Genomic DNA, 27,845 nt, shown 5'->3' with positions numbered 1-27,845 from the left:
GACAGCAAAACAGACAGGCATTCAGCTGCAATTTTTAAAAGGAGCTGGGCAGCCAGCTCCCGTATGTTCCTTCGAAAATCGCAGCTAAATTAGGCCAGCTAATGCTGCACAGTTCACTGGACAATATCAGCATGCTCATTCATATGCATAAACACAGATTTTCATGTTTTCATAAGTGCTACCCTTTTCAAGGTCTGACTTCCAAAGTTGGCAGATTTTTCTTTCTTAAATGCAACTGTTCTTGTCACTGAAGAGCAATTCACATGCAGAAAGGCAGCTGGTTTCTAACCAACTCTTTATTATGCTAAACAAGGTCAAATATATAAAAATTCCAAGTTGTGGCTCTAAGACAAATCACTAAAATATCCCTCTCCTTCCCTCACATGTTCAGAGCATATTCTACTGCTGAGAAAAAAGAAGCCGTCTCACTCAGACTGGAGTAATCCACTGGATTTAATAGAATATTTTTTTTGCCAAACTGCATCCAAAACCAGAGAATGACAACACAAACCCATGTTACGTTCAGTATTTTTTGTCCAAAAGTCTCTTCTGAACGGTTATTTTGGAATGGCCTACATTAAGCCAAAGCAAGAGAGCATTTTAAAGTAATGCATGTATCATTTCTTCAAAAGGAAAAATCAAGCCTGATACTTTGAAACTGAATACAGTCACAGACATGAACATTTAGAGCTTTAACAGACACCCTCTACTAATAACAAACACTCAGTTTCAAAGAAAATGTGCACTTTATACACAATTAAAATGAAAACAAAAAAACAGTAACAGAAACAGCTCCATTACTTTGCATTTTCGGAATGAATTCAGTGCTGGGATTGGAATATTCTATACACTCTGCTCACTAACGGGAATATCTACTGGTGTGGACAAAAGCTCACAGGACTGACCTGAGACGGTAGCTTTAAGCAGAAATGGTTTAGATCATTAATTGGGAAATGGCTAATACAAACAACAGGGGAAGCAGCTGCCATGAACCAGTTTTGTTTTAAGCCGCTAACAAGAAACTGCTGTAGTTTGTGTAGAGAGCAGCAACAGCAAAGGATTTTCACTTCTTGACATTTGGTGGTGAAAGGCTGTTCTGAAACCACTGCAAGGGGTTAAGAGCAACGTAACCCTTTTGGGAAGCTGAAAAGAACAACCCCGGTGTCGGGAGGAGTGGATTGTAGCCATGTATCCGTGTTTATCTCCAGGCTCCAAATGTCTTTCCCTAGCACTTTCAGACAACACGTTTTCCACCCAGCTTCTCCATCACACTCACAGCTTTCTGCTAGCAAACCCTCTCTGCCCATCTTCAGGCAGCGTGCTTCTCTTCAGACTCCTGTTTAATTAGAGGAGTGCTATTAATAAACTCCCTCTCACCCCCCAGAGCTAGTCCCATCTCACGGCTAGCTGTCCCTGCCTGCAAGTCCGCTTAAGCTTTTAAAAACTGCTCTGTACTTACTGTGTTACTTACTTACACTTGCTTACAGACATCACCCTGAAACTTTCCTGCATAAAATTCAGAGGTTGCTCCTTCCCCGGAGCAGTGGCCAGGAGTTGCTGCTAAGCAAAAAGCCAGAAAGGTCTCTGCTGGAGGTGAACCAGAGAAGCTCTCGCTGGCAGAGGGTGGCACTGGCTCTGGGCACCCTTATGTCCCCCAAAGCAGAGCTGGGATCCACGCCTGGACAGTGAAACCAGACCAAAAATCAATTCAGCAAAATGCCTATTTTCAGCAAGTGCTTGGGTAGAGGACAACTGCGAGCATATGCCCATATCCCCTTAGTTCAAATTTAACAGAAAGCCTGTGCTCAGCTGTTCTACGGGACAGGAAGCGAGTATGGGTTTGCCAGTGTCCTCCACGGAGCCTTGCTTCCCAACCCTGCTCCTCACTAGGCTGTAACGAGGGCACTAACGACTGAGCCTCAAAATACCACAGTCCTGCTTGAAACAAGCCCCCCAAATATATTAAAGCACACAAAAACCTAACAAAAAAAAAAAAAAGAGAGAGCAGAGCAAGGTCCTGAATACATTATAAATAGTAGCAAAAAGCATACACTTTTATCAGCATCTCTCAAACATCAACGCGCATCCTTGCCAAAAAGACACCGCCAAAGGCAGCGAATACCGCATTCTCCTTTTTCTAATTATAAATTCAAGTTTAATGCCAAAACCACAAAACGCCAAATCTGACTGGTCTCTCAAGCAGAAATCTAAATTATACGTATTGCTCTGTCTGAACTAAATTCCTCTGACATAATGGAAAGAAGAGGGGTCTGGGATAAGGCAGTATCATTGATATTCGGAAAGGGCTTTATAAAACTCTTACAGACAGCTCATGTGTCCTGGCTGCAGGGAGAGGAAGGTTATTCCTCGAGTGTAATGCACGGAGAAACAAAATTACCGTGACACCATCTAACCAGATTACCTTGGAAGAGACAGAAATCTTATCCAAAAGGTATCATAACAACTTCATGCCCTTGGGGAGCAGGGCGTTACGTAACAGCAGATCTCAAAAGCATCTCTTTCCATAGATACCACATGAAGATACAGAATTACTGAATCCAGCAACTTCTATTTACTTTTTTTTTTTTTTTTTTCCCTAAACTGTTCTACAGGAGTTTGAAGTCTCCCTTCCCTCCTGTTGCATACAGATTGCAGGGAGGTCTGAGCCCTCTCTGCATTACAGCTGGCACTCTCACTCTGAATGCAAGCACTCTCACACACACACATTTTTCCTGTAAGTAATTTTCCATGGAGGGAAACTGTAGTACATCGTGGCTATAGTATGACACTTTACAAGTAGCACATCATTTTTGTAAAAGACAGAGTCAAGAGCACCGTTAACAGATGTTTTCCAAATTTTTCACTGCTCTGCTGCTCAGTGACTGGCACCTGTGGGCTGCCTGGATAACCGGAGACTCCTCTGTGCTGTCTGCATGTTCAAGGCACTTTTGAAATGCAGCATAGAAAGTTTTACGTTTAAAACAAGGAAGAACAATGACGAAACTGCGGACCACAGTAATAAAACTAGCAAAATGCTAACAGCTACCCATTGCTTTCTCCTCATTAATATAAAAAAAGCGCAACATCAGAGATCCAGTGTACAAATACAAAAAATTGTGCATAATAAATGTACTATAATACTGTACATACAGCATAAACCGTTCAATGAGAATGATTTAAATATGCCTATGTGTCTCCCGACTTGGAAGACAGAAGAATAAAGTTCTATAATCCCAGAATATGCATACAAACCCTTTCTGAGAGGTTGAATCACTAGCCAACGGTATCCCTGAAAATAAGCAGAGTCAAATATTTACTTAATGGAAGCCATTATTCAAGGGGTTGCTGGTTATGATAAACTAGGAGAAAAAACACAGTATATGAACTCAGCCAACATTAAATCCAGACAGAGTTCTTCCCATCTCCTGACTTGCTACTGGCACTGCTTTTGTTTGAGCCTGCTTTGGATTTCTTCTCTCTGGAACTGCTGGGATTGTTTTGGTTGTTGTAAGCCTGGATTGCGAGGTCCAGGTGCTCCTGAGCCACTTTAATTTCCCTCTGCAGATTTTCCAGGTCGGCAGGAATGTTTTCTTCGTTGCTTCCATACTGCTGTTCCTGAGCTATATTGGCTTTGTTCTGTTTGTAGGCCATTTTGGCGTTGGACAGTTCGGTATATTGCATTTGCTCTGGCTTGACCGCGATGTTATAGCCAGGAGGAGCAGATGGCGTATTCCAAGTAAAAGGGTAGTTATACGTACCGGAGTCTTCTAGCTCTTTCCTCTTGTTGTTCAGTGTGTCTCGGATTGTGCCAAATCCCAAATGGAGCATCTCCCAGACATTCAAAAGTAAACACATGCAGCTCACCCCATACATTATTAGCAGGAAAATGGTCTTTTCGGTTGGCCTTGAAATGAAACAATCTATCTTGTGTGGGCACGGCTTCCTGCTGCAGACAAATATGGGGCTGACTTCAAAGCCGTACAAAAAATACTGACCCACGAGAAAGCCGATTTCAAAGGTAGTCCTCGCCAGAAGCTGCAGGACATAAATTTTCATGAGTCCATCTTCACGAATTCGCCGCCTGCCATCATGCTTAGCTTTAGCAGGGGCCTGCTGCTCTTTGTTTTCCCGTTCACTTTCCAGCTCTATTTCTGGGTACATCATTGGGTCTTCCTCGTGGTCCTCCTCAGTTTCCTCTAAGCCACGGTGTTGCTTCCATCGCATGGAAAAGCTTTTGCTCCTGATTCTTCTGTCAGCTTCGCTGTGTTCCACCATCCGGGCGATTTTATGAATTGCATAGCCTAAATACATTACAGATGGAGTGGCAACAAGAATGATCTGGAAGACCCAAAACCTCACATGCGAGAGAGGAGCGAAAGCGTCGTAACAAACATTCTCACAGCCAGGCTGCTCCGTGTTGCACACAAACTTGCTTTGCTCATCATAATAAATGGATTCTCCTCCCACAGCAGTTAGGACAATCCGAAATACAATCAACACTGTCAGCCAGATTTTGCCAACAAAGGTTGAGTGATTGTGGATCTCCTCTAATAGACGGGTCAGGAAACTCCAACTCATGGTGGTCTAATAGTTTTATCTAAAAAACAAACAAACCCCCAAATATTTATGAGTTCATCAGCTTGAGCCTAAACAGTGCAACATGCAACCAAGAGAGAGAACTACAGAATTTTACAACCAACATGCAACCATGTTTGTAACATCACCTGTTACCGGGAAACTCCAGCTGCCAGAATTTGCTTGAAGATCCTACGTCTCCTCTGCAGGGTTTTGAGAAGCGTGCTACAAAAGAAAGCAGCAGTTAACTGCCATTTCACAAGCAAAATGCGTTCCCAAAGCTACTCCCGAGTAGAGGAGAGAGACGGCTGCTCTGTATTTCAAACATTAATAAAAACATTTACACTTGAGGCTTTTGGTCTCCAAAACACAGTGGAGCGAAAGCTAAGCTCCCGTGAAATTTCACGGGCTCTGTTGGCTACGTCCCATCACGAACCACAAGATTCATTTTAACTGCACAGAGGTGGCCAAGCCTTGTTAAAGCCTGAGCCAGCAATCTCGACCTTGACCACAGCCCACAGAGAGAAACTGCTTTCTCCACAGGGCAATGCCAGCTGTCTTGAGACAGAAATGAATCAGCCAGCCCAAACCCGAGAAGCTAGCAACTGCTGTTATCTTTAACTTAAAGGCAGGACAACATAAGTGACCCGAGCAGTGCTACCCTGCAGGTCCAGCCCAGAGACAGGGTTTGACCTAAGGAACATCTACCTTCTAACCTGATGCTCAAAACATTGTATGTATTTGGGTTCAGTCCCTTCGGGAGGCTAAAAATCTCCCCTCCAGAGCCAGAGAAGACTTTAGTATGTATTTTGTGATGGGTTTGGGGGGGGTGGAAGGAAAATCTAGTTAAAAAAAGCAATCTATCAAAAATTTTAGATGAGGTACTAGATGGGAGATCATAGTGATTGAGTCACCACCACTGGAGGTATTTACAAAACACGTAGATGTGGCACTTACGGACATCGTTTAATGATGGAATTGGCAGTGCTGGGTTAATGGAAGATCTTAAAGGTCTTTTCCAACCTAAACGATTCTCTGGTTCCATAAATTCTCAAACCTAACAGTAAAAAACCCATCAGTGGAAACCCACAGCTAGCAACCCTATGCGGCATTACATGAACAACACGTAGCGACATTGCAGGCCCACCTGGAGGCTCAAAGGAGTGAAACTGGTAAAACATTGAGCACAGGAAGAACTGTTTGATGTTGTTACAGCATGGGGATAAGACATCTTTCAGTCCTCTGATGATGTCAAATACCAATTTTTCAAACATTATTAACAGAAATTTTTGCATCAGAACATTTGGTGAAAGACCCTAAAACCAGAACTGGACAAGTCTGGCACTCTCATCTTAAAAGTGATTTATTCTTAAGATCTGGAGAAATTCCAGGAGACTGGAAGAAAACCAGTATTTGCAACTATTCAACTTCTTCTGTATAACTACAGAGTTGCTCACAGGCAAAATAATGAAATATGAGGGGATGCAGTCAATACAGAATTAAAGGATATATATGTAATCCCCCTTCTGGTGAAATTCAGTGTTTCATTGAAAAGGCAACAGCACAGACATAATGCAGATGGGCTGTGTAGGACATTTGATTTTTTACTTCGTGACAGCACGAGGAAAAAATAGCGTAGGAGAGTATTAAAAAAAGACCAAATTAAATGAATCAAAAGTAACAAAGGTCTTGACAAATGATTCCCACATTAGAACCAAGATCAACTGCATGTAATTATAGCAAGTTCTGCAAAGACCAGGAATAGACCTGGCAACTAGGCTGTATCTTCCTCAGACCTGACCAGAAAATGGCTGCTGACAAAATCTGCAAGTGGCACAGAAGTTTGCAGGCTGACAAATAAAGACGAGTTATCAGCGATGCAGAAAAACACAGATTGCTCGAGAGGCTGTGTCCACTGAAACAAAACCACCACTTCAACCAAGCTTAATGCAAAGACATGCAGCTAAGGACAAGAACAGCAGTCTTTTTTTTCTTTTTTTCTTTTTTTTTTTTTCCCCCAAAGGAGAGCAGTTTGCCTGGACCTCAGTTAACAGGGAGGGGAGCTAGGGTCCTAATGGAGGAGCATCTCAATGCGAGCTGGTGATACAGCAGAGATGACTGATGCAACCCTTGGCTGCATCACATGCAAACAGGGGCAAGGAAGGTGATCTTACCTCCTTGTTAGCAAGACAGCACTCAGTGCCTGTGTCTGCATCCTTCAGAACTTGCTTAAATATCAGAGAGTGAACATGTGAGTCTCAAAACCAGCTGAAGGGACGGGGAAGATGCCTAAAAGTGAGAGATTTAGAGAATTCAATTTATTTAGCTGGGAAACATGGGAAAAAATTAAAGGATTATAATCTAGTGGCTGTCAGTTGCGCATGCAATCAATCCAAGGTTTACAATCATAGCTCTTCTTTCTACGCAACCATTATTCTGCAGACAGAATTGGCTTAAATAACATGTTTTTAACAGGAAAAACCAGAGGCATTGCCTTACTGCAACAGGTGACTTCACACCCTACACACCCCTTTCAGAAAGGCACCCAAGTACAGCTCTTGCAACCCTGAGTTCCGCATTGGTGGGCCAAGAGACTGTGCTTCAGACACCCGCAGGTTCGGCGCTTCCCAGCAGCTCGAGCGGGTCGGGGTACACTATGCGCCTGAGGAGCCTCCAACACCCCGAACAGAAAAGGCAGGTGAACCCCACACCTGGAACCGGGGGCTACGGAGGGAAGAGCCACAACACTCGCACCCACACCAAGCTGCACTGCCGATCCAGCCGCCAAGCGTGGGCACTAACGGGACATGCTGTGTCCGGTGGGAGAGGACCTGGGGGTGCTGGCTGGTGGCTGGCCGGACGTGAGCCAGCAGTGTGCCCGGCTGGCCAAGGCGGCCAACAGCGTCCCGGCTTGCACCAGCAGCAGTGTGGCCAGCAGGGAGGTGCTGAGGTGTGTCCAGAGATGGGCGATGGAGCCGGGGAAGGGGCTGGGGCACCAGTCTGATGGGGGGCGGCTGGGGGGGCTGGGGGTGTTCGGCCTGGAGAGGAGGGGGCTCAGGGGGGACCCGATCGCTCCCTACAGCTGCCTGGCAGGGGGCTGTAGGCAGGGGGGGTCGGTCTCTGCTCCCAGGTAACAAGGGACAGGACAAGAGGGAGCAGCCTCAGGTTGTGCCAGGGGAGGTTTAGGTTGGGTGTCGGGAAACATTTCTTCACCAAAAGGGGTTGTCAAGCACTGGAACCGGCTGCTCAAGTAAGTGGTTGAGTCACCATCCCTGGAGGCACTTAAAAGACGTGTAGATGTGGCACTTAGGGACATGGTTTAGTGGTGGACTTGGCAGCGCTGGGTTAATGGCTGCACTCTTAAAGGTCTTTTCTAACCTAAACAATTCTATGATTCTATAATTTTCTACATGCCACTAACTGACACGTTGTAATTCGTCAATTTAAAATGAGACAAAACCCAAGGGAGTTTAAGAAGGGGTTAACTTTCCCTTGCTGAAAATGTCAGGACCAAACTCTTTTCTAAAAGTAAACTACTAAGTAAATTTGAAATGAATTAAGTACTGTTGCCAATGTAAATTTGACATAAAAGCAGGAACTAGCCTTCACATTTTCAGATACTGTCAATGTTTACCCATCAGTGGCTATGAGCCGAGAAGTTTGCCATCAGCACTGGTTTCAATAGGAGAGGGGCCACTGAACCTTTCATTTTAGACAAGCTGCTGCCTCCACATCTAATAAATTCTTCTGAGGCATTTATCAGCTTTCCACAGTGCAGACCCCGTACCTGCGGCTGGCTGACACCTCGCTCCCTCGGCAGCGTGCTCGGAGCAGAAGACTGGTTCCACCAGTTATATAAATGAACAGAGTGACGAACCTACACACAGGCACTGACCACACAGACTGGTACATTTATGTTAACCACAGCGTTCGGATGTGGATGGCGACGTCACCAGACAAGCACGTAATAACCACGACTCCTGCCAGTTACAGAGTTCTGGCTGCAGAGGTGCGAAGCTGCTGAAGAGCTCCGATTCTCTTCAACAAGAAAGTGTCACGTTCTAAATTTAGTTTTAGTCCAGAGCAGAGCTACTGACACAAATAAGGGAGAGCCAGCCAGCAGGCAAAGAACTTCCTTGTCTTTATGGAAACATTTTGATTCAAGTAAAATGACCTGTAAAATAAAAAATGACCTGTAAATAAAAAAAAACCCTTTCTTTCACTGGAAATGTTCAGCCCATCAAAATTAAACATAATATGGTTTTTATGTTTTATGTAAATTAAACATAAAATTTCCAAACAGAATTACAGCATTTGAAATGGCAGTATCCTTCAGTTCCATGAGATCGGCCAAGGTCAGAGGCTGCATGTTCCTGCCTTTACAACACACGTACTGCAGGACCCAGATATATTGCAGTAACCTTCACCTAACGTACACTTAGCATCTCTCAGATTTTGTGTTCTGATACTATTTAATTCAATAATTTTCCATTGTTTGAAACAAAAGTCTATGGACACTGACACGCTTCTGAAAAAGGCAAAATGTCAGCAATTTCCGCTAATTTAAGTCATGGCAGAAAATGCATTTGAGAGAGACTTTCATTCCTTGTATTTGTCATAAATTCATTCCAGCACTTCCAGCGGAGGAGGCTCCTCAGAGCAGCCAGAATATACAATGCAAATAATGTGACGCTTATCTCTGACAGCAAGCTGGCTCCTGCAAATAAAGTTTTGCAGATGCGGCCGTCCAGAAAGAATAAAGAAGAATTTGGAGCAGGTACATGGGAAAAAAGAAATTAGCTTTAGGTTAAGAGATTCACCGCAGGAAATCTCTTGAGTTACTTTAACATGGCTATTGTTCATGTACAGACAGACAGTGAACAGTCCCTGTTGTGTGCAGCTTCCCCTACCCAGCCCATGCGTGGCTCAAATGTGAATTTAAACGCGAGGTTGATTTCATCTCATTTCAGCTTTCTCATCTCATTGTGATGGTCTCCCACCAGTCAGGGAGGGAAGAACAGCACCTCAGAGGAGCAGTTTACTGCAGCAACCTTTAAGTTCTGACTTTGGATAAGACAGCTGAAGTGTGGCAGGGATGGACAGTGGGACAAGGAAGGATGGAAGCAGCTGGAACCATGGTGACTCTGGAGGAAAGCTCCCAGCAATGCCTCCAGACCCCCAGGATGTATGGCACCTGTAAGGCGGTGCCGTATACAGCAGCCAACAGCCTCACTCCAGGCTGTCAAGTCCCAAATGCCTTCAGCCTTGTGTCAGCACAAACTGTGCCCCATCCCAGTACAAACTGGATCCTCTGGCCATGTCCCAGTAATGACTGGCCCATGTTCCTACGCAAACTGAATCTCCTGGCCTCCTCTCAGTACAGGCTGGGCCCCCTCCCAGTACAAACTGGATGCCCTTGACCCTGTTCCAGTACAAACTGGCAGCTGTAGCCCAAAGCATCTGAGCCCGATGACAGCAGGCAGCGTGTGGATGTTTGGTTTAGTGTCAGGCAGTCCTGCGAGTAGCAGAGTTGGACTCGGTGGTTCCCATCCTCTCTGGAGACACCCTCCCCCAGCTAAGTCCACAGCTGGCTATGGGCTTCAGCTCATCACTGAGTTCTCCCTGGAACAGAGGTGAAGAGCAGTGCAGGAGCACACCTTCCAGCCGTGAGACCCAGCCCCTGGAGGGGAACAGGGAGCCGAAGCTCTCAGGTTCCTCTGAATTTCAGTTCACCAGCACCTTCTCAGACAAGGTTTGTCTCAAACACATATATAGGAGGAAGATTTTGTAGCCAAAAGGCAATTGTCAAGGGGAATATATTTACGGGAAAACTTTTTTCCCTTAAAATATGTCCTCCCATGTCACGCTAATGAAATTTGATTAATTTATTAATGATATATTTGTTTTGTTTTGTTTTTAAGCAGTTTTAAATCATGTGCTGAGCAGAAAAAAAAAATCAAGAATAAATGCATGGCAATTCTGTTGATAATCAAAAGAGGTTTCATGCTGCATGAAAGTAAAATTGGGCCCACAGGCTAATTAAAACCGGATTTGAATTAGGATGAATAAATAATTAGCATTATTCATTCAAATCTCATTTACATTGAAATGTAAGAAATCGCATGATTTACAATTATTCTTGTGGAAGCATGAGGGTTCTTCTTTTTTTTTTTTTTTGTGTTAAACCGGAAAAATAAGTAAGACCTTATTGTTTAAGAAAGGAGAAAGTTGTGGCCAGACCCAGCACTGGCAACATACCAGCACACCACAAATCCTGTTGAGTATTGTGCCGATGCTACCTGCCTTCCTGACCTGAGCAGCAATTCCAGTGTCCATCCTCCTAAGTGACACAAGGGGAAGGATGTGGGGATCTCCCTGGGGTAAGACAAATAAATCACTGCTATCATCCTTCCATCATTTGTAAAGGAAGCCGGCTCCATCACCACCAACTTTATTCCTATGCTTTTCAAAACTGTTTACAGTACGGTGCAGCTGAAAAAGACTAACTAAACAACTGTACTGAATTTTAGATTTAATCTATATTATAGAATATTTGGGAGTGAGAGGGCTGCGACTTTTGGGACAACACACAGCACTTGTTCAAGTAAATAATCTGTCATCTGGCAAGTCTCATATGGCAAACAGCAGAGAACAGTTATGAAAAAGCCACAGCATCAATGTCAATTTGGAAACAACTTCTGAACGGTGCCTTCAAATCCCAGGCATGCTAACAAGGTTCTGCTGCTCCCCAGACCAATTCCCCTCGAGTCTAAAAAACCCCTCATTGAATTACGAGACTGCAGATCCTATGCAGGATATAAATAGAACACTAAAATATGGGTAAGAGGTAGAGATATAAAAAGATTCTTGTGCTGTCAAAAATATAAAGATGTCAAATACGTATCTTTTTGAAAATCAATGTACATACACCCACCCAAGCATTCAGCTTAAAAAGAAACCGGAATGTGCAGATAAGACATGAACCTCCAGTAGCCTCAGTGTGCCCTCTAGGTAATGCCAGCATGGAAAGCCAAGTGACAATTTTAGCAACACTCCCCTGCAGTGACACAATTCAAATGAAATTGCAGCGTGTTTCATGCTGGCCAAAACTAGCATTTACTTCACCTACAGCAGCCAACGCTCCTCCAGGAAGATCGTCTCCAGGGCAGACACCCCAGAGCATGCGAGATCCCAGCTTTGGAAGAGCGGTGTCCGCTGGGGCAGCCCGTGCACCCCGTGCCGCAGCACAAGGACATGATGAACCGTGAGCCTGACTCGAGTTCATTTGGGAGCAGAAGCCTGCAGTGAGAACAGGCTTTGTCAAAAATGGAGGCTGGGCTGCAGAGTCTCTATTCTCTCATGAGATTTTCGGAGACCTGTTCTGGGGTCTTTGTCAGCCTGAATCCCTTGATACATGCCCAGCATTCAGTAAGCTTTCCAAACAATGGGAACGAGGTGTACCAGCTCGGAGGCTGGTATAGTGAGCTCCTCAATTTGGCATTTCTGCAGCGACTCAGAGCAGAGTCGTCAGATGCTTGGCAAACCTGAGCAGGCTGTTCTTCAGATCTGTCCTACAGACGTGAGGTATCGAGAAGCAGAAGCAAGCCCCAGGTGATGCTTGCACTCTGGTGATGCGAAATGTAATAATGGAGAAAATAAAGCGGTCAGCAGATTACACGGCAAGACGCCGTGTGCTGTTTGACAGCCTCTGCAACGAAACACTTGATCCTCAGGGCAACAAGGCACAGTCAAACTGACACAGCATCGCACCAAACCTCGGTTGTACCAGCACAGCGCCAACACTGAAGCTTGTAGCGCAAACAACCCCTCTCCCTACACAACTTGTGCGTTGGGAACCTGCATAATTTTGTTGGACACTGAAAACAAGAAATTGCAAGGTAGGTAAAGGGCAAACTTTTTTATTCTTCTGCAAAGAGTTTGAAGCTGAAGTTCAAGCCATACTAGAGGAAACACCCAACACTGCTGTTTTGAAGATCAAGGCCAAGTGTTTAATCAAAACCTGAGCTCTCGGATTGCCAGCCCAGACTGCCTGCAGGCAACAGGGCCAGGGACTGCCGCTTGTACCCTTGAAACCCAAAGATCAGGAGGGTATCATCGACTGTTTCGACCAACTGAAATGACCTTCAGACAGCGTGAGCATGGTCTCAGTATGGATTCAGGTCCACAAAACGCTCCTGACCGAGCTGCCAATTCCCTTTCTTCCATACTAAGTGGATCCTGCAGGCTTTTCCAGGAGATGATCGTACAGATACAGAAGTCATCTCCCGGACACCAAGAAGTTCTCTCTAGGAGCTGCTCCCAAACTAGATATCCAATTGAAAAGACACCACGTGCTCCCTAGCTCATGGCTACTAAACCCTGTTTCAGACACACGAGGTGTTACCACGTGCCAAAATACTTCAGAGATCAAACACACCAAATGCCCAACAAGTCTGATACTGCGATTGCTTCTTTGTAAGTGACAAAACCACCCATTTACTTCAGTCATTTATATTTTGAAGATGCTTAACCTCTAGGTTCCCTTGTACTCATATGCATTATCTTAAAAAATGTGTAATATTCCACCAACTGGTGGGATATTTTAAACTACCATATTCTATCTCCCAAAAAGGGTCAACTGAGAGCAGGTTGGCAGGCCCATGTTCAGCCGGGTTTTAAATACCTCCGAGGATGGAGACTCCACAAGCTCTCTCGGCAGCCTGTTCCTACATCTGACCACACTCACAGTAAAAAAAAAAGCTTTTCTGAAGTTTAAGTGGATTTTCCTGTGTTTCAAACTGTGCCCCTCACCATTCCCTGGGTACCACTGAGAAGAGTCTGGGACAACATCAGCCAGGAAATTTTTCCTGTAAGAATGAACGTAATAGAGGGGGCACAAGTTACAGGGACTTGAAACACACAGGCAAGTGATACTGTGACCTAAGAACCTTCCCGCTCACAGTACAGGACAGTTGCCCCAAAAAGCACAGGCTGCTGCTGTGTAGTCACCCCCTGACAGACCCTGTGCGGTTCCACCAGCATTGGCATAATAATAAACACAAAACGTTATTAAAATATTAAAAAGATTGTACTGTTGACTATCGCACCTGTGTTCTCAGCAGTTATTTTAACAAATACAGGCAATGGAAGGGTAAAGGTAGAAAAGATGCTGTGGGGATGATGGCAAAAGGCAGGTACTAAGTGACCAACACCAATCCAAAGCAAGAGCGCAACGGACAGCAGGGCTGGGGTTACTGCTCACACTTGCTTAATGAATCCCACAAATTCAGCTCATTTCAGGACACGCTTGCCAGCTTGCAAACAGCAGAGGGAAAGAAACTGCAGGACAGCACCTGTGCAGGCAGGCCTGGCACCGTCACACGGGGCTGCACCCCAAGACACGCAGGGGAAGAGCGGAGGTCCAGGCAAAGCAAAACAACTTGTGCACTGAAAGGAACAGGAGCACAACGCCCTGACACCTCCAACCTAGCAACAGACACCTCCACACCAAGACCCAGAGCACTGCAGCAAGAAAAGAAGGAAAAAAACATATTTCCCCAGACAGACCCAAAAGGTCTCTGGTCCAAATTAAGGAATACACAAGTACCATTGCGTGTTAGATCCACAGCAAAGTCACCAAGGGACACACACTGCTGGAGAGCAACAGCCTTTTTACAGGCTAGAGCACTTGTGCACTTACCTGGGTCCCTCCATCCCTCTTGCAACAGGGTCTGGGTAAAGGCCATCTTCACTTGCATACCGTTTCAGTCAGGCATCAGAGAGATTTCCCTGTCTTGATGTGATTAGTGAGTCAAATAACCACAACACCCCTTTAACTACTCCCGATTCCACTGCAGCCAACAGCACCACAGCATTTCCCCACTGGGCTCCTCCTATATGCTCAGAGGGATGAGTGTCAAAAGAAAATGACACACTGGAAGCAGCTGACCCAAATATCACTCTCACGGCCATTTCGGGAAAGGAGAGAGAAGCCAAAAGAGAGCAATTCTGTCGGCTCCTGTACATCAGAAGGCTGCCACTTGGCTGAGCGGAGGCAATCAAATGGGGATGAACACCTAATTCCCTCACCACCATTTTATGACAGTCAAAAGAAACTATGATAGTGTTTGCTTCATAGATAAGCCTCAAAAACTAGCATGAACGGCTTGTAAATAAAACAGATACCACATACCATGACACAGTCTGCCACAATGTCCCCAGTCACCCATTCTGCAACACGGCAGTTATTTCACTGTGACCCAAATTCAAAAAAAGACCTTTATTTCCCAGCTCTGTCATCTGGTCTAGTACGAGACACTGCCTCACCCTACAATTACACCAAATTCATCTAACATTTGCTTCAACAGCAGCTTTTTAGAGAAGGAAGGATGTTCAGATGGCAGATGGGGACACTAAACCCTCACTACCAACTGCTTTACATGACATCCAGCGCTTGCCATAGCTCTGCTAAACCTGGTCAGACCTTCTACTTGCTGCGATATGGAGGACCAGGCAGTTTTGCAGACCTCTGTGACTTCACACAACCGTACATCTCCCTGGGTAGAGAGCACCAAGCTCGGGAAGACGGCAGCCAGCCACACCAGAAGGCCACCTTCTCACTGTCAGTTACCGGTATACCACAACAATCAATGAGGATGGTGTGGGGAACACCTACAGTCAAGGACAGAATGACAGCACCTCGCTAGACTGTCAAAACCCCTCTAGCAACGCGATGCCCCGTGCACGGTACAGGTGCTCCTTCCAGAGCGCCGTGCAGAGAGCAAGGGGTCTGCTACGAGACAGCAGCAAGCACACAAACCTGCCAGGAGAGCTTGCTTGCCTTCCTGCCAAATGCTGGCCTGCTGCTTCGACTTCCCTCAAGTGCCACTAACCTGCAGAAATAATTGAAGAGTTTTAAGTATGATTTGTTTTGAGGAAAGGAGCTTAGTGAATCAGAGCAGATTGCTATGCTGGCATTAAAACGTTACTCCAGCTTGAGTTCAACAAGCCTTAACAACTTTATTTTGCCAAAGATAAAATTTAGGATATGAAGATGCACATAAATTCACTACGTGAATTATTTCCTGAAAAAAAAATGTTTCCTGTAGTGAAATAAGAAACCCAAAATCGTAATTTTCTGAAAGACCTGAATACTTCTCTAGACCCTCTTGGGAAGAGACCTGAAGCACTCGCTGATAAACTCCCTATGCTCCATCACACCAGCTGGGAGAACACACGCGTACCAACTGGGTGGGTTTTTTTCTTTCTGAGAATAGCCACAAATAACTCTGTTTTCTAAGAGGAAGCTAGAAGCCCTTTCCCCACTGTGCCTCACGCCCCAGAGAAAGGCACACTCCACCAAGCACTGAGTAGCAGGCAGGTCATTTTTTGCCATCTGACTGCTCTACATGGCCATGTATTTGTTATCAGACTTAATATCAACAGAGATTATGAAAATTAGCAGCAAATTTAAGGCTGATTAGCCTCCCAGATGCATGGAAACTGCTTAAGCCAAGCATGTGACTTGATGTGAGAGTGCGAACAGGACAAGGCTATGGTATATACTTTCTGGTCTTGCTGGAGATGGAAAAAAGCACACTGAGATACTACAGGCACAACTGTGGGCAATGTGACTGTACTAAGCTTCCCCCAGTTTCTTATTTCCAAGTTTTCAAGATTTTAGGAGGGTGGTTACATTTTGATACAACCTCAGCCACCGAGTGAACTTCACGCTTATTTTGTACATGTTCTCTTCAAGCTCCAACCAGGTGACAGCAGGGTCACCACCACCATCTATCAAGACCACAGAAAAATCACAATTCACTGTCTCAACACAAAGTGGGCATCAGTGTGAACAGGATCATGAAGCGCCAGTCAGGTCAGCGGTCTGGCCTTGAAAGACCTCAGTTAGAAAAATACCTAGAACACCAGAAATTGTATAAAACCGTACTTTTCTTACAACTAAAAGAAAATAATACGAACATATAGCAGAACCTGTACCAACAGGAGGACCTCCTTTTAGAAAGCAAACTGGTGGCCTCTGCAGTCTTTGGAAAACCCGGCTCGCTCCCAAGTCTGGCTAAAGCCTTGCTGCACATTTGGATACGAGTAACTTCCCATCTTCATTACCAAAACAAACAGTTCACAGGCAAATACGAAGCAGAGACAAAAAAAGTTAACACAGTAGACTGCTTCAGTGATGAATGCAGACACAGCCTTACTATTCCACCCAGCACATATTCAGAGATCTATCACCATCTACACCAGCTACCACCTCACCAGTTCTCTGAAGGGTTAAATCAGTGGCACGTGCAAAGGGCCCCACCACTTTCTAATGCAGAGGTGAGCAGGTCTACTTGCAAAAATATTCTTAATCCTTTTGAGCGTTCACTGTATCACAAATCCTCATTCACTCAACGGGGGATTAGCTGCAAGTGACATAATTCCTAGTAAGAAACCACAGATTATTTGGTGGATGCTCTCACTAAGGCAACCCATACCTACTCTGCCAAGTTCACAGAATCACAGAATGGTTTGGGTCTGAAGAGGCCTTAAAGGCCACCCAGCCGAACCCCCTGCCACAGGCAGGGACATTTGTCACCAGACCAGGTCGCTCCAAGCCCCGTCCAGCCTGACCCTGGACACTGCCAGGGACGGGGCATCCACCGCTGCTCTGGGCAGCCTGCGCCAGCGCCTCAGCACCCTCACCTCAAAGTACTTCTTCCTTATCTTCAGTCTAAACCTGATCTCTTGCAGTTTAAAACCACTGCCCCTTGTCCTGTCACTACAAGCCCCAGGAAAGCCTTCCTTGTAAGCCCTCTTTAAGTATTCATCAGCCACAGCAAGGTCTCCCCAGAGCCTGCTCTGAGCCGAACGACCCCCGCTCCCCCCAGCTCCCTCGGCCTCTCCCCACAGCAGAGCTGTTCCAGCCCTCAGGAAATTTCTGTGGCCTCCTCTGGAGCCGCTCCAACAGGGCCGTGTCTGTCGTGTGCTGGGGACCCCGAGCTGGACGCAGAGCTCTGGCGGGGTCTCACCAGAGCAGAGCAGAGCAGAGGGGTGCGTCCCCTCCCTCAACCTGCCGGCCACGTTGCTCCCATCTATCCTATGACTAAAACAGCTGCTCCCCCACCACTTTGTTACAACTTCAGATACCCGTCTGCATCCCGAGGGAGCCGCCCTGCAGAAAGCCACACCACCAGGAACATGTTCATTTCTTAACGCTACTAAAAGAGACGACAATGCCACACAGGAAAAACTACGTGACTTCTTTATGCACAGTCACAGTGCTAGAAACAGCCCCGGCCTCCTCGCCAGCCACATTCCTCCAGGGGCTCTCTGGGAAGCTGAAGTGACTGGAGAGGAGGTTACAGAATAAAAAGCCAAAATGACGAGTAATGGGTGGGGAGGATGTGGTGGCGCTCACCAAAGCAGGTAACGGAGCTTGGAGCTGGAACAGCCCATCTGGTTACAGCCTTTCTTAAAATTGCCTTGGTACAGGGCGGCAAGCGCCACGTCACCTCCGTAAGACAAGGCTTGCAAAGAAAATCGTGGTAAACTGCAGGCCTCCGAACCCAGCATTTGTACAGGACTAATTAGACAATATTATACAGACTAGAATTAGTGGACAGTTGATATATCTGTATAATCACAATCTACCGGGGCAAAAGTCAGTGTGGCTTCTGTAAAGGGAATTCCACCCTCACAAAGGGATTTTTAAGATCTGCAAGTCCCTCTCATCAAAAGCTTCTTTTAGGGACACCAAAAGCCCACACTGGAAAAGGGACTGTCCCTGCATGGAAAAACAACTGGGTGAAAGATAACAGAGTAGGAGTAAACAGTCATTTCCTGCAAGGGAGGGAGGTCAGAGTGGAGTTTCGCAGGCAGAGAGGCTGGGACCAGGATGCTGTTTGAGTACAACGCAACAGTGAAGTGGGTGGGATGTGACCAAGGATCCTGATGGCAATCTTCAAGGCAAGGAAGATAAGCAACCATGAAAAACGGCTGAAGGACCCTGTGACTCTAAGTAACCTGGCAATAAAATGTCAGATGAAATTCTACACAGATTAAGTGATACATACACTGAATAAGTAAAAAAAAAAAAAATAATCTCAACTTCACACCAAAAAATACGTGCCCTGAAGTGGCCTCAGCAGGCAGATCATCCTGGGGCTCTCAGGCTGCTCTGTGGAAGCTCCGGCACCACTCAGAACAGTCCAGAAAGTCAAGAGCACTTTACAAGTGTTAGCAACGGGCAAGTGCATGAACAGCACGCGCTGCTGTGCCACCGTGAGCACCCGTGGCTCACCCACGTCCTGGCCGCGGTGTACAGCCCTGGTCACTCTCGCTATCCCCTGTCACGGAAAGAGAGAAGAACAGAAACTGCTTTGTTGAAGAGGTATGGACTGGCTGGTGTAGGGAAGAACAGTGAGAAATCCAAAGGGGGGAAAGAGAGTAGGGAGCTGTAAAATCTGGAGTAGCCTGGAGAAGGAAAGCCCCTTAAAAACTGGAAAAAAAACAACCCCAAGAGACGATGCTTCACACAACAGGTGTCTCCAGGCAGAAAGCAGTCAAAAAGCTGAGAGGGGTTTCACACACGCTTCTCCAGCACCTTCGCTGTAGCCTCCACTCAGGCCAGTGTCAGGAACAAAACTCCGAACCAGGGGGACATGGAATACAATCCAGCTGTTCCAGCTAGAACAGCTCCTGGCTGTTCTAAAGGAGCCAGGAGCGAGTGTCTCCCCTGGGGGCTGTGGGAAGAGTGTGTTAATAAATCAGCGAAAAGACTGGTGCTGGTGGAAGGCAAAAGGAAAAAAATAATTGGTAACTCAGGTTATTAATCATTGATAAGTTACAGCTGATTGGTATTCAGTATTTACTTGTTGGACAAATCTCAGGCAATAGGCACGCTTGAAGGACAGCAATGATTTATTTCTGTCGATATCTCTCCAGCACAATCCTCCAGGGAATTGGATTTTGCAGGCATCCAGATCGATAAGGTTTTGCCACAGATTGCAAAGAGAGCAAGAGCAGGCTGAGGAATACAAATCTAGCTGCGTATTGACACAGAGGTGGAACATTTCAAGTAAACTCCAGAAAGAGCAAAGACTACATGAACCAAGAAATAAAGATGATCATTTCCATGAGGCTATATGGAAGATCACTGTGTACTTCCTTCCAAACACTTAAATTTTTTTATTTTTTTTTTAATATCATTGGAATCACAGTTTCCACTGTGAAAATTCTTGTCCTTTTAGAAACAGTTTAACTATGTATTTGAATGTCAGCTAAGTAACTCTTGGGAATTAATAAGTAAAATTCAGTCATTTCTCAAATACTTAAATATGTTTACCATGAAAATTGGGAGATTTGTAGGAGGAGATACTGCATGAAAGACTGCACACCTGCAAGACACACATTAAGAAACTTAATTATTTTTAAAAACTAACACCGGGGCTAGCCCCAGGTGCACAATCTAGCACCCAGCCTCTTGCCTGCCTACAGATGTTTCTCTAACCCCAGGCCCCGGGATTATGCAGTGTTACTTGTCAGCCCCTGAATCCGTAACGGGCAAGACTGCCCAGAGTTACCAAGGAGTCAGAAACTCACCCTGAAGGTAACATGGAAACACACAAGAAACATGATCACTCTTCCAGGCTCTCTGCTATTTTAAGCGTGACAGAGATACAGAATTTTACAATGACTTGTTATACCTGAGTCTGGCACGGCTGCACCACTCGCAAGTGTCCAACACTGGGATGTCACCGTGAGCAGGAGCCAACATCCCCTGATGCCATCAGCACCATCACTCATCCCTTAAGGCGTGTATTCCTGAGGCGCACCACAGCTAGACCCAGGTTTAGACCCAGAAGCCATTAGATACAGACCCAGAAGTCATTTTTCCACATCCCTTCACCAGTTTAGCTCAATCAGAAAAGTGGAAACAACTGGCTCCAGCACCCTGCATTTTTTTGGGAGGGCTTTGGGGATTTTTAGAAGAGAAGATGCGCTGCACACAGCTACCTACAAGGCAAATAACCCGGGGAAAGCAGATTAACAGCTGAGCTGAACACCACAACGAGTATTCAAAGGAAAAAAATAAAATGCAATTGCCAGCCACTTCTCCAGCACCACCAAACATGTTTGTACTAAAAAGAACAGTAGGCAAAATCTGCTGGTCATCCGTATGTATGTCTTCTCGTACTTCAACAGTATCTTAAACGAGGTCAGGCACGCTCAGAATTGTTTTCTGACAAATTTGTAACTAAAAAGGTGGAACTAATATCTGTAAGAGCTGAAAGCTGGTTTCATGTACTTATTTAGGCAAAAAAAGCTGGCTGACTCCAACGATTTTCATCTAAGCAAGGTAATAGAGAAAAATCCTTCATTCCTGTGTAAAAATGTAAATCCCGGGTCAGTGAGCCATTTAAGCACATGCCTAATGTAAAGCTTGAAAGAAATCCTGCTAATAACCAGGTTGCTTGCATATTTACAGTTTGGCACGGGCTTAAGCACCTGGATGATCTGGATATACCCCATAGCCCCTGGAAAAGAGACTAAAACAGGCTGGTCTGTGAATTAATCACAGTGGTATGAACAGAACCGCTAATATTAAACTAGGGAGGGATTGTATGTGTGAGTGTGTTGAAGCATCTGTTCAAGTTTAGGCATATAAAACATTTTTCAGCCCAATGACTCCATAGGGAAATGCCTCATACATCAGCTCAACTGACTCAATTTTTCCATCACATTTCCCTTAATATAGTTTTGTCCACAAATACACCGTCCTTTTTTTCCAAATATAGCTTTTTATTTATAGTGTCAGAAAACCTTGTAACTTGTGTTATGACTTAAATCCCTGGGTTCTTCTTTGAGATATAATCATTAAAGAATTATTAGCCAGTATTGAGGTATGAAACTAAGTTACCTACATCTGCAGAAGGAAAAGGGATTTCTTCTTGCTACAGTATCTACTGTTCTTGGTATGTCCTTCACCAGAAAACACCCAATAACGCTGTAACTGCCCAACCATACATCACCGTATGTCAATTTAGCCCACAGCACATCTGGGAACTTTCACCTTAAATCTTCGTTTTACACGAAGGAAAAGCCAAGTTTTTAAAAATCCCAACCAGATCTTCCAGACAGTCCACAACTGGGGGAGAACGATGCGTCACCACCCAAGCAGTGATAATAATTCATATTTATGGTACGAGGTCAGAAGAGGAAATTTCACATTGCCCTTCTTCCCTTCCAAGGAGCATTTTGAAGATAAATTCTTTTTTTTTTTTTTTTTGGCTTTTAACAGAAAGAGAAGAGCCTATCAAAACCGCGATGAAGAATAGCCAGTGAATAGGGAATTTAGACATTTAAAAAGCATGAGTTTTCTTTCAGAGGCAGATTTTCAACATCCAGCAATACTGCACACAGCAAGGGAAATGCGATTTAATAAGAATTTGACCATTATTAACAACAACTTCAGACAAGAAAAAGCACAGCACATTATTACATGGCACAAGTACGGGACAGTGGAATTCCACTCCTGCTGCTCGTGGGAAATGCAAAGACCAGCTGGAAAGACTGATAATGACATAGGGTTCTGCAACAAAATATTCATTCACAAGGCACGGCAAATGGGATCACTTCCCAGCCACCCGTGAGGAGCTGACCAGGTTGTAGTCCAGGGACCACTTTGCAGAGGTGCATCTGTAATTCAAGGAGTCGCCTTGTGTGCTGGGCAGAGATGCTAGGAAGGAACACGCTTCCCTGTATGTGTCAGCAGTGCTGAAGTACAGCAACCATAAAAAATAGGGAATATTAATGGGACTTTTTCAATAACAATAATTTACTACCTATTAACCAGATTAAAAATAAAGAAGTCTGGAGCACAAACTCCATAAAGCACTTTGCTGAGTGGCAGCACAAAAACCAAAAGCTGGAAACAGGGTGGGAAGAAAGGATCACCTTCCTCCTAACGAGAGCAGCGCTCATCCTCTCGGACCACAGGGAGGCCAGACAACAAAGGGGTCCATTATCTGCTGAGGTTTTTACTCCAACTGTTTAATGATCCATTACCGTTGTCTGAGTTTGTGCCGCTATTCAGAAAATCCTGCCTGAGCAATACGGCTGAGCCATAAGTGAGGTACCTGCCACAACTTGCTCTGTGCGGCCGATGTTTAAAAAAATAGACGGTGAAAACCTGAAGCGGCGTTAGAAAAGAGCCACAAAATTGCCTCCCTCTTCCCAGCTCGATGCTAATAGTGATGCTACAGACTGATTTCATAACTTTTCTTCTCAGCCACATGGCCCCTTGCAGGTACGAATGACCACGTGGGGAACACGGGCAAATCACCAAAATTAACCGGAGGAGCACAGCCTGCCTGAGTGCCCCCATTCCCAGCTCACACACACCCTTTTGTGATTTAGCAGCTCTGGGTTGAAAGCTCACTAGGCTGTAACCCTCCAGCATCACGGCTTGGCGGAAAAAGAAGCGTCAGCCGCCCTGCAAGCGTCTGCCAGCTCCAGCTTCCCCAGCAGAAGTACCTGAGGCACAGGAGTGTCAGTAACCCAGTCCACAAGATACCCAACGCTGGCGCCTTCAGGATTAAACAACTCTGGGCTGCGTATTCCTAGGCTGCTTTGCTGGTCCTCAGTGGCTGAGCTACACCCATGCACAACGGCAGGCACTGCAAGAAGTGCACTGGACCTCATCATTTTCTAGGCTAAAAGTGATGTTTTGGAGAGGTTGGGGGGGTAGGGGGGTAGGGGGGGTTGGGAGTCACTGAAGTTGCTGGCAGTCAGTAAATTACTAAGTCAACAAATCTCTGTGTTAAAATTCATCGTGAAGTCTCCATAAGTGATTAGATTTCACAGCTTACGAGAATTTTGCTTTTAAATCTTGCCCTTGTCAGCTATAAAACCATACAAAGCCAGAAAACACCTTTCAAGATAAAGTTTCACCAAAGCAACCCAATTCCCAAACCGATTACCTTTTGAACCACAGAAAAGTCTTCAGAAAAAATGTGCCTACAACTAAAACTCATCAGCATATGCTAAAATACTTAGTAAATTCTTACAATTGGTCAAAAATTGCCTAGCATCTGATCACTGCCTTGCTATACCTTTGTCCTCACAAACTCACTCATAAACTGTTAATGAGCTTTCTTTTAACCTTTCCTCTGTTAAGAGGCGGACAGGACCGCTGAAAGCCCTCACTGTCAGCGTGTTTTCCAAACCTTTCAGGGCTCTTCGCTAACTTGTTCAAACTAAGCTGCCATGCTCTCAAGTCTGTGACCCCAATTTTTCAGTTATTTACTGATATTTGCACCACCTGTGAGTTACCTGCAATTACTTAGTTGTCTGCTTTGAAGTAACAGGCGAAAATAATCACTAATGAAGGGGTAAGAATGGGTATCAGGGGAACCTACCTAGAAAACAGATGTTTTATGACAATTCCTCACTTAAAATCACACATTCAGACTTGTGAGTTGCTTTAAAAAAAAACCCAAATCTTAATGCTATTGCATCAATTAAGAAAACACTTAATTTTTTAAATGACAATGTTGTCTATTAGCAGTAATTCAACAGTCCACTGAATCAGTGATAATATGAACTTGCAATACTAGCCTTAGAAGTGCTAACGGTAGTCCCTTTGATGAGGGTACAGCCAGCCATTAAGATTTTTTTAATAACTTCTCACAAACCGATCTAAAACTTCATAAAAGCTGGTTTGAAAAGCCACTACAAAGATGAGAGAAGATGGGTGATGAACCCAAGCAGCCACAACAAATAGCAGCAGTTTTAAAAAGAGATGGTCTTGTAAAACAAGTTTCCTGGGATCTGAAACACAAATGCTCAAATGTAGGTGTCAAAGCGTACTAACGTATGTTCCTTGTTTTGTTTTGCCCCATCCTTTGCCATTTCATTTCAGAATGTCACTCAAGTTCCCATTTTTTTGAGAAATACATTGCAAAAGGGTTGTTTTCTTACAAGGAGCCACAAGAATCCTCCCAGGGCAGACACCCACGCTCAGCACAACCGACCCCAAAGCACGCAGCCACGCTGCCCGCTCTCAGCGCACCACCAACTCCAGCTCACCTGAGCTTCTGCTCCGAGCCCCTCATCCTCTTACCTGGCCTCCTCCTCAGCCGCCGGCCATGGTCAGGAGCCCCCTGGCCACGCTGTCGCGCAGGAAATCCCTGCAGTCAAACTAACTCAGCTTTGATCGTCAGGACAACTCATTTCATTGGCAGCTTTTGCCGCCGACCAGAGAGAGGAGAAGGACGGACACCCAGCAGCCTGCGCATTCGTCAGACACAGAAAATATGTAACGGTTCACCCCACCCACCGCCAAGCCCTTCAGACCTGCTTTAGTCACCAGCGCGACACAAGAGGGAAAACATTGTCCTCTCCTGCCTTTCTAGAACTGCAGAAATGCTGGAGTTAATTTTAGGATTGCTGGAAATACAGGACTTTCAGCTGTCTGCAGCTGTATGGGGGGAATAAGGAATGGCACAACAAGGCTCAAATTACCTGCGTGTTTGTATATTCATTTTCTTTTAAAAATTCTTACATATTCCGCTTCGCAGAATGCAGCTTACTTGTTCCCCCAGGAAAGCACAAGCATAACTTTGGAATATACTTGGAAAGAACCAAACACACAAAGAAGGGCACCTTTCCTTTGCTTAATCGCAAGTCTTGACAGAAAACAACAGCTTTCCCCTTCCAAATGGCCTGAACAAAGGTGGGTTTGGTAACTGGACTGGGGGCTGGTTCGCAGAACATCACCGTGGGACAGGTGGTTTTTTCTTCTACCAGTTATCCTCGACTTACAGTGGGCAGAAGACATGGAAATAATAACCAGAATAATCAATGGTCTACCAAAGACAAGGCTTTTGCTCTTCCTCTTATTTCTAAACACTAACTAAACACACAATGAAAAAGCTGCATCCGGTGCTACCAACTGTTGCTCGAGAATCCATACTGCGTATCCATGCCCTAATCAAATCTCTATGCACTATCACCTGTTTGTAATCAATTTGACAGTGGAACAAACCCAGCACTTCGCCGGGAAGCAAGGTCACAATGACCAGAAAGCGTCAGAACTAATTCCTACCAGTAGAAAAGAGAATCAGCTAAAAAAAAAAAGCCTGTAAAAATAACTGTACAAATGTCATTCTTGTGAGACTCTATGACAACGGGTCAAAGTTAGGCCCAACAGAGGCCAAAACTTTCGTGACTGGACACAGGGGCGGAATTTTCTCCTCGTGCTCTGCGTTCGGATCAAGCACGGTGAAAGGTTGAAGGGCACGGCTGCACGTTCGCTCGGGACAAGGTTACCTCAGGCTGTCAACAGCGTTACAAACCGTGTCTGGCCTGGCCGAGGAGCTGCCGCTGCCTCGGCTCGTGTGGGCGCCAGCGCTGCCTGGGCTGAGCTCCGGGGCCCACCGAGGCCTCGGGCCGGGCTGCGGCACCGGGCGGCCCTGCCAGCAGTGCGCGCCAGCGAGGTGGCCGGGAGCCGGTGCCTCTTAAGGTAATGATTTAAAAAAAAAAAAAAAAAAGAAAAAAAAAAAAAACCAAACCGTTACTTGGACCTACGATCGGGGACAAGGAGAGTTTGTACGGAACGGCACGCCCACCAGGGAAGCCGGGCGCTGCCGCCACCCGGCGCTACGCCCGCAGCGAAGGCGGCGACGCGACGCTGGGGCAGGACGAGGGGGACGGCCGGGCCCCGTGGGTGGCACACGGCGCGGCCCGAGGGGCGAAGGGCGAGCGGAGCGGGGCTGGGCGGGCTCGACGGGGCCCACGCAGCGGCGGCGGGGGGCGCAGCGGCTGCCCCCGGACCCTCGCAGCGCCCCTGCGACCCTCGGAGCCCGCGGCTCGGTCCCCGCAGGCTCCCGCCTCCCTTCAGCCCCGCGCGCCTCGCTCCCCTCGCAGCTCCCGCCACCCCTCCGCGCCCCGGCTCGCTCCCCCCGCCCGGGCTCGGTCCCCCCGCAGCTCCCCCGCCCGGCTCGGTCCCCCCGCAGCCCCCCCCGCCCGGCTCGGTCCCCCCGCAGCCCCCCCCGCCCAGCTCGGTCCCCCCGCAGCTCCCCCGCCCAGCTCGGTCCCCCCGCAGCTGCCGCCCCGCTCCGAGCCGCCCCCGCCCCACTCACGCCGCCGCCCCGCGCGGCTCCAGCCCATGGTCGCGGCCGGGCCCCTCGGCCGCCCACACACGCCGCCGCGGCGGGGCCGCCGAGCCCGGGCCGGGGGCGCGGGGCGCATGCGCAAAGCCCCCTCCTGCCGCCAGCCCACCCGCCCCGGTGTGCGCCGCGGGGGGGCTTCGGCGTGGGGGGCTGGAAACAGGGTGCGGGAGCAGCTCCGTGGGGTTGGGGAACGGGAGGGGGGCACTGGGAGCGGGAGGGGGTCACTGGGAGCTGGAGTGGGGGCAATGGGAGCGGGACAAGGGACTGGGACTGGGACAAGGCACTGGGAGTGGGACAGGGTCACTGGGAACGGGATGGAGCACTGGGAGCAGGAGAGGGGCACTGGCAGCAGGACAAGGCACTAGCAGTGGGACAAGACACTGGGAGCAGGAGGGGGGCACTGGGAGTGGGAGGGGGACACTGGGAGCAGGAGGGGGGCACTGGGAGCAGGAGGGGGGCACTGGGAGCGGGACAGGGGCACTGGGAACGGGATGGAGCACTGGGAGCAGGAGAGGGGCACTGGCAGCAGGACAAGGCACTAGCAGTGGGACAAGGCACTGGGAGCAGGAGGGGGGCACTGGGAGCGGGACAGGGGCACTGGCAGCGGGACGGGGGACACCGGGATCGTGAGGGGGGGCGAGCATGCTAGGAGCAGGGCTGCAGCCAGGGTCACCAGGATGGGGACAGGGACACTGGGAGCAGGGCTGGGGGCATGCCCCTGGGAGCCGGTCACTCAGGGCAGTGAGTCCCCCAGGGGCCTGTCAGGTCATTGGGGATGGGGGTAAAATGGGGACGACTGAGGGGTCAGCCCAGCGTCGCTGCTGCTGGCCCCGCCGTGGGTGGGGGCATTGCCCCCGGGCACGTCCCCGAGCCGGCTGCACGGCCGGAGCCCCGGCCCCTGCCCTGGCACACGCCGTGCTGCGGGGCCTGCCCCAGGCCCGGTGGGCGCAGGCGGGAAACTCCAGCCGCTCGGAAGGGGCCAGGGGCAGAGGCCGGCCACGCACGGCCCGTTTCCATGGAAAATTCCCAACCCGTGCATGTGGGGCCAGGGCTTTGGCTGCAGGAGCTCGCGTGGCCGCTCAGGCTCCGCTG

General features: G+C 47.2%; 1 protein-coding gene across 9 annotated transcripts; it reads right to left on the bottom strand.

Moving 5' to 3' along the window:
- Window positions 1–435: 435 nt before the first annotated feature.
- GJC1 (gap junction protein gamma 1) lies at window positions 436–26,827 on the bottom strand. 9 transcript variants are annotated; one of them, XM_080369744.1, is made up of 5 exons: window positions 26,724–26,818; window positions 15,395–15,467; window positions 6,750–6,864; window positions 4,725–4,800; window positions 436–4,597 (listed from the first exon to the last, which is right to left on the bottom strand). In XM_080369744.1, the coding sequence occupies exon 5, from the start codon at window positions 4,576–4,578 to the stop codon at window positions 3,397–3,399; it is 1,182 nt and encodes a 393-aa protein (XP_080225870.1). In that variant the 5' UTR covers window positions 4,579–4,597; window positions 4,725–4,800; window positions 6,750–6,864; window positions 15,395–15,467; window positions 26,724–26,818; the 3' UTR covers window positions 436–3,396. The 9 variants fall into 9 exon arrangements, with proteins under 9 accessions (XP_080225870.1, XP_080225868.1, XP_080225871.1 ...); XM_080369742.1 differs by lacking the exon at window positions 26,724–26,818 and adding an exon at window positions 24,704–26,543; XM_080369745.1 differs by lacking the exon at window positions 15,395–15,467 and having other exon boundaries at window positions 26,724–26,827.
- Between the last annotated feature and the right edge of the window lie 1,018 nt (window positions 26,828–27,845).

Source organism: Falco punctatus (genome assembly GCF_963210335.1).
Source record: "Falco punctatus genome assembly, chromosome: 19".
Taxonomy (NCBI): domain Eukaryota; kingdom Metazoa; phylum Chordata; class Aves; order Falconiformes; family Falconidae; genus Falco; species Falco punctatus.
Note: the sequence above shows the minus strand (reverse complement) of the source record. Positions and strands in the feature narration are given on the sequence as shown.

Bases quoted from the DNA above. Each gene is read 5' to 3' on its own strand.
- GJC1 (XM_080369745.1), bottom strand. From the start codon at position 4,578: ATGAGTTGGAGTTTCCTGACCCGTCTATTAGAGGAGATCCACAATCAC.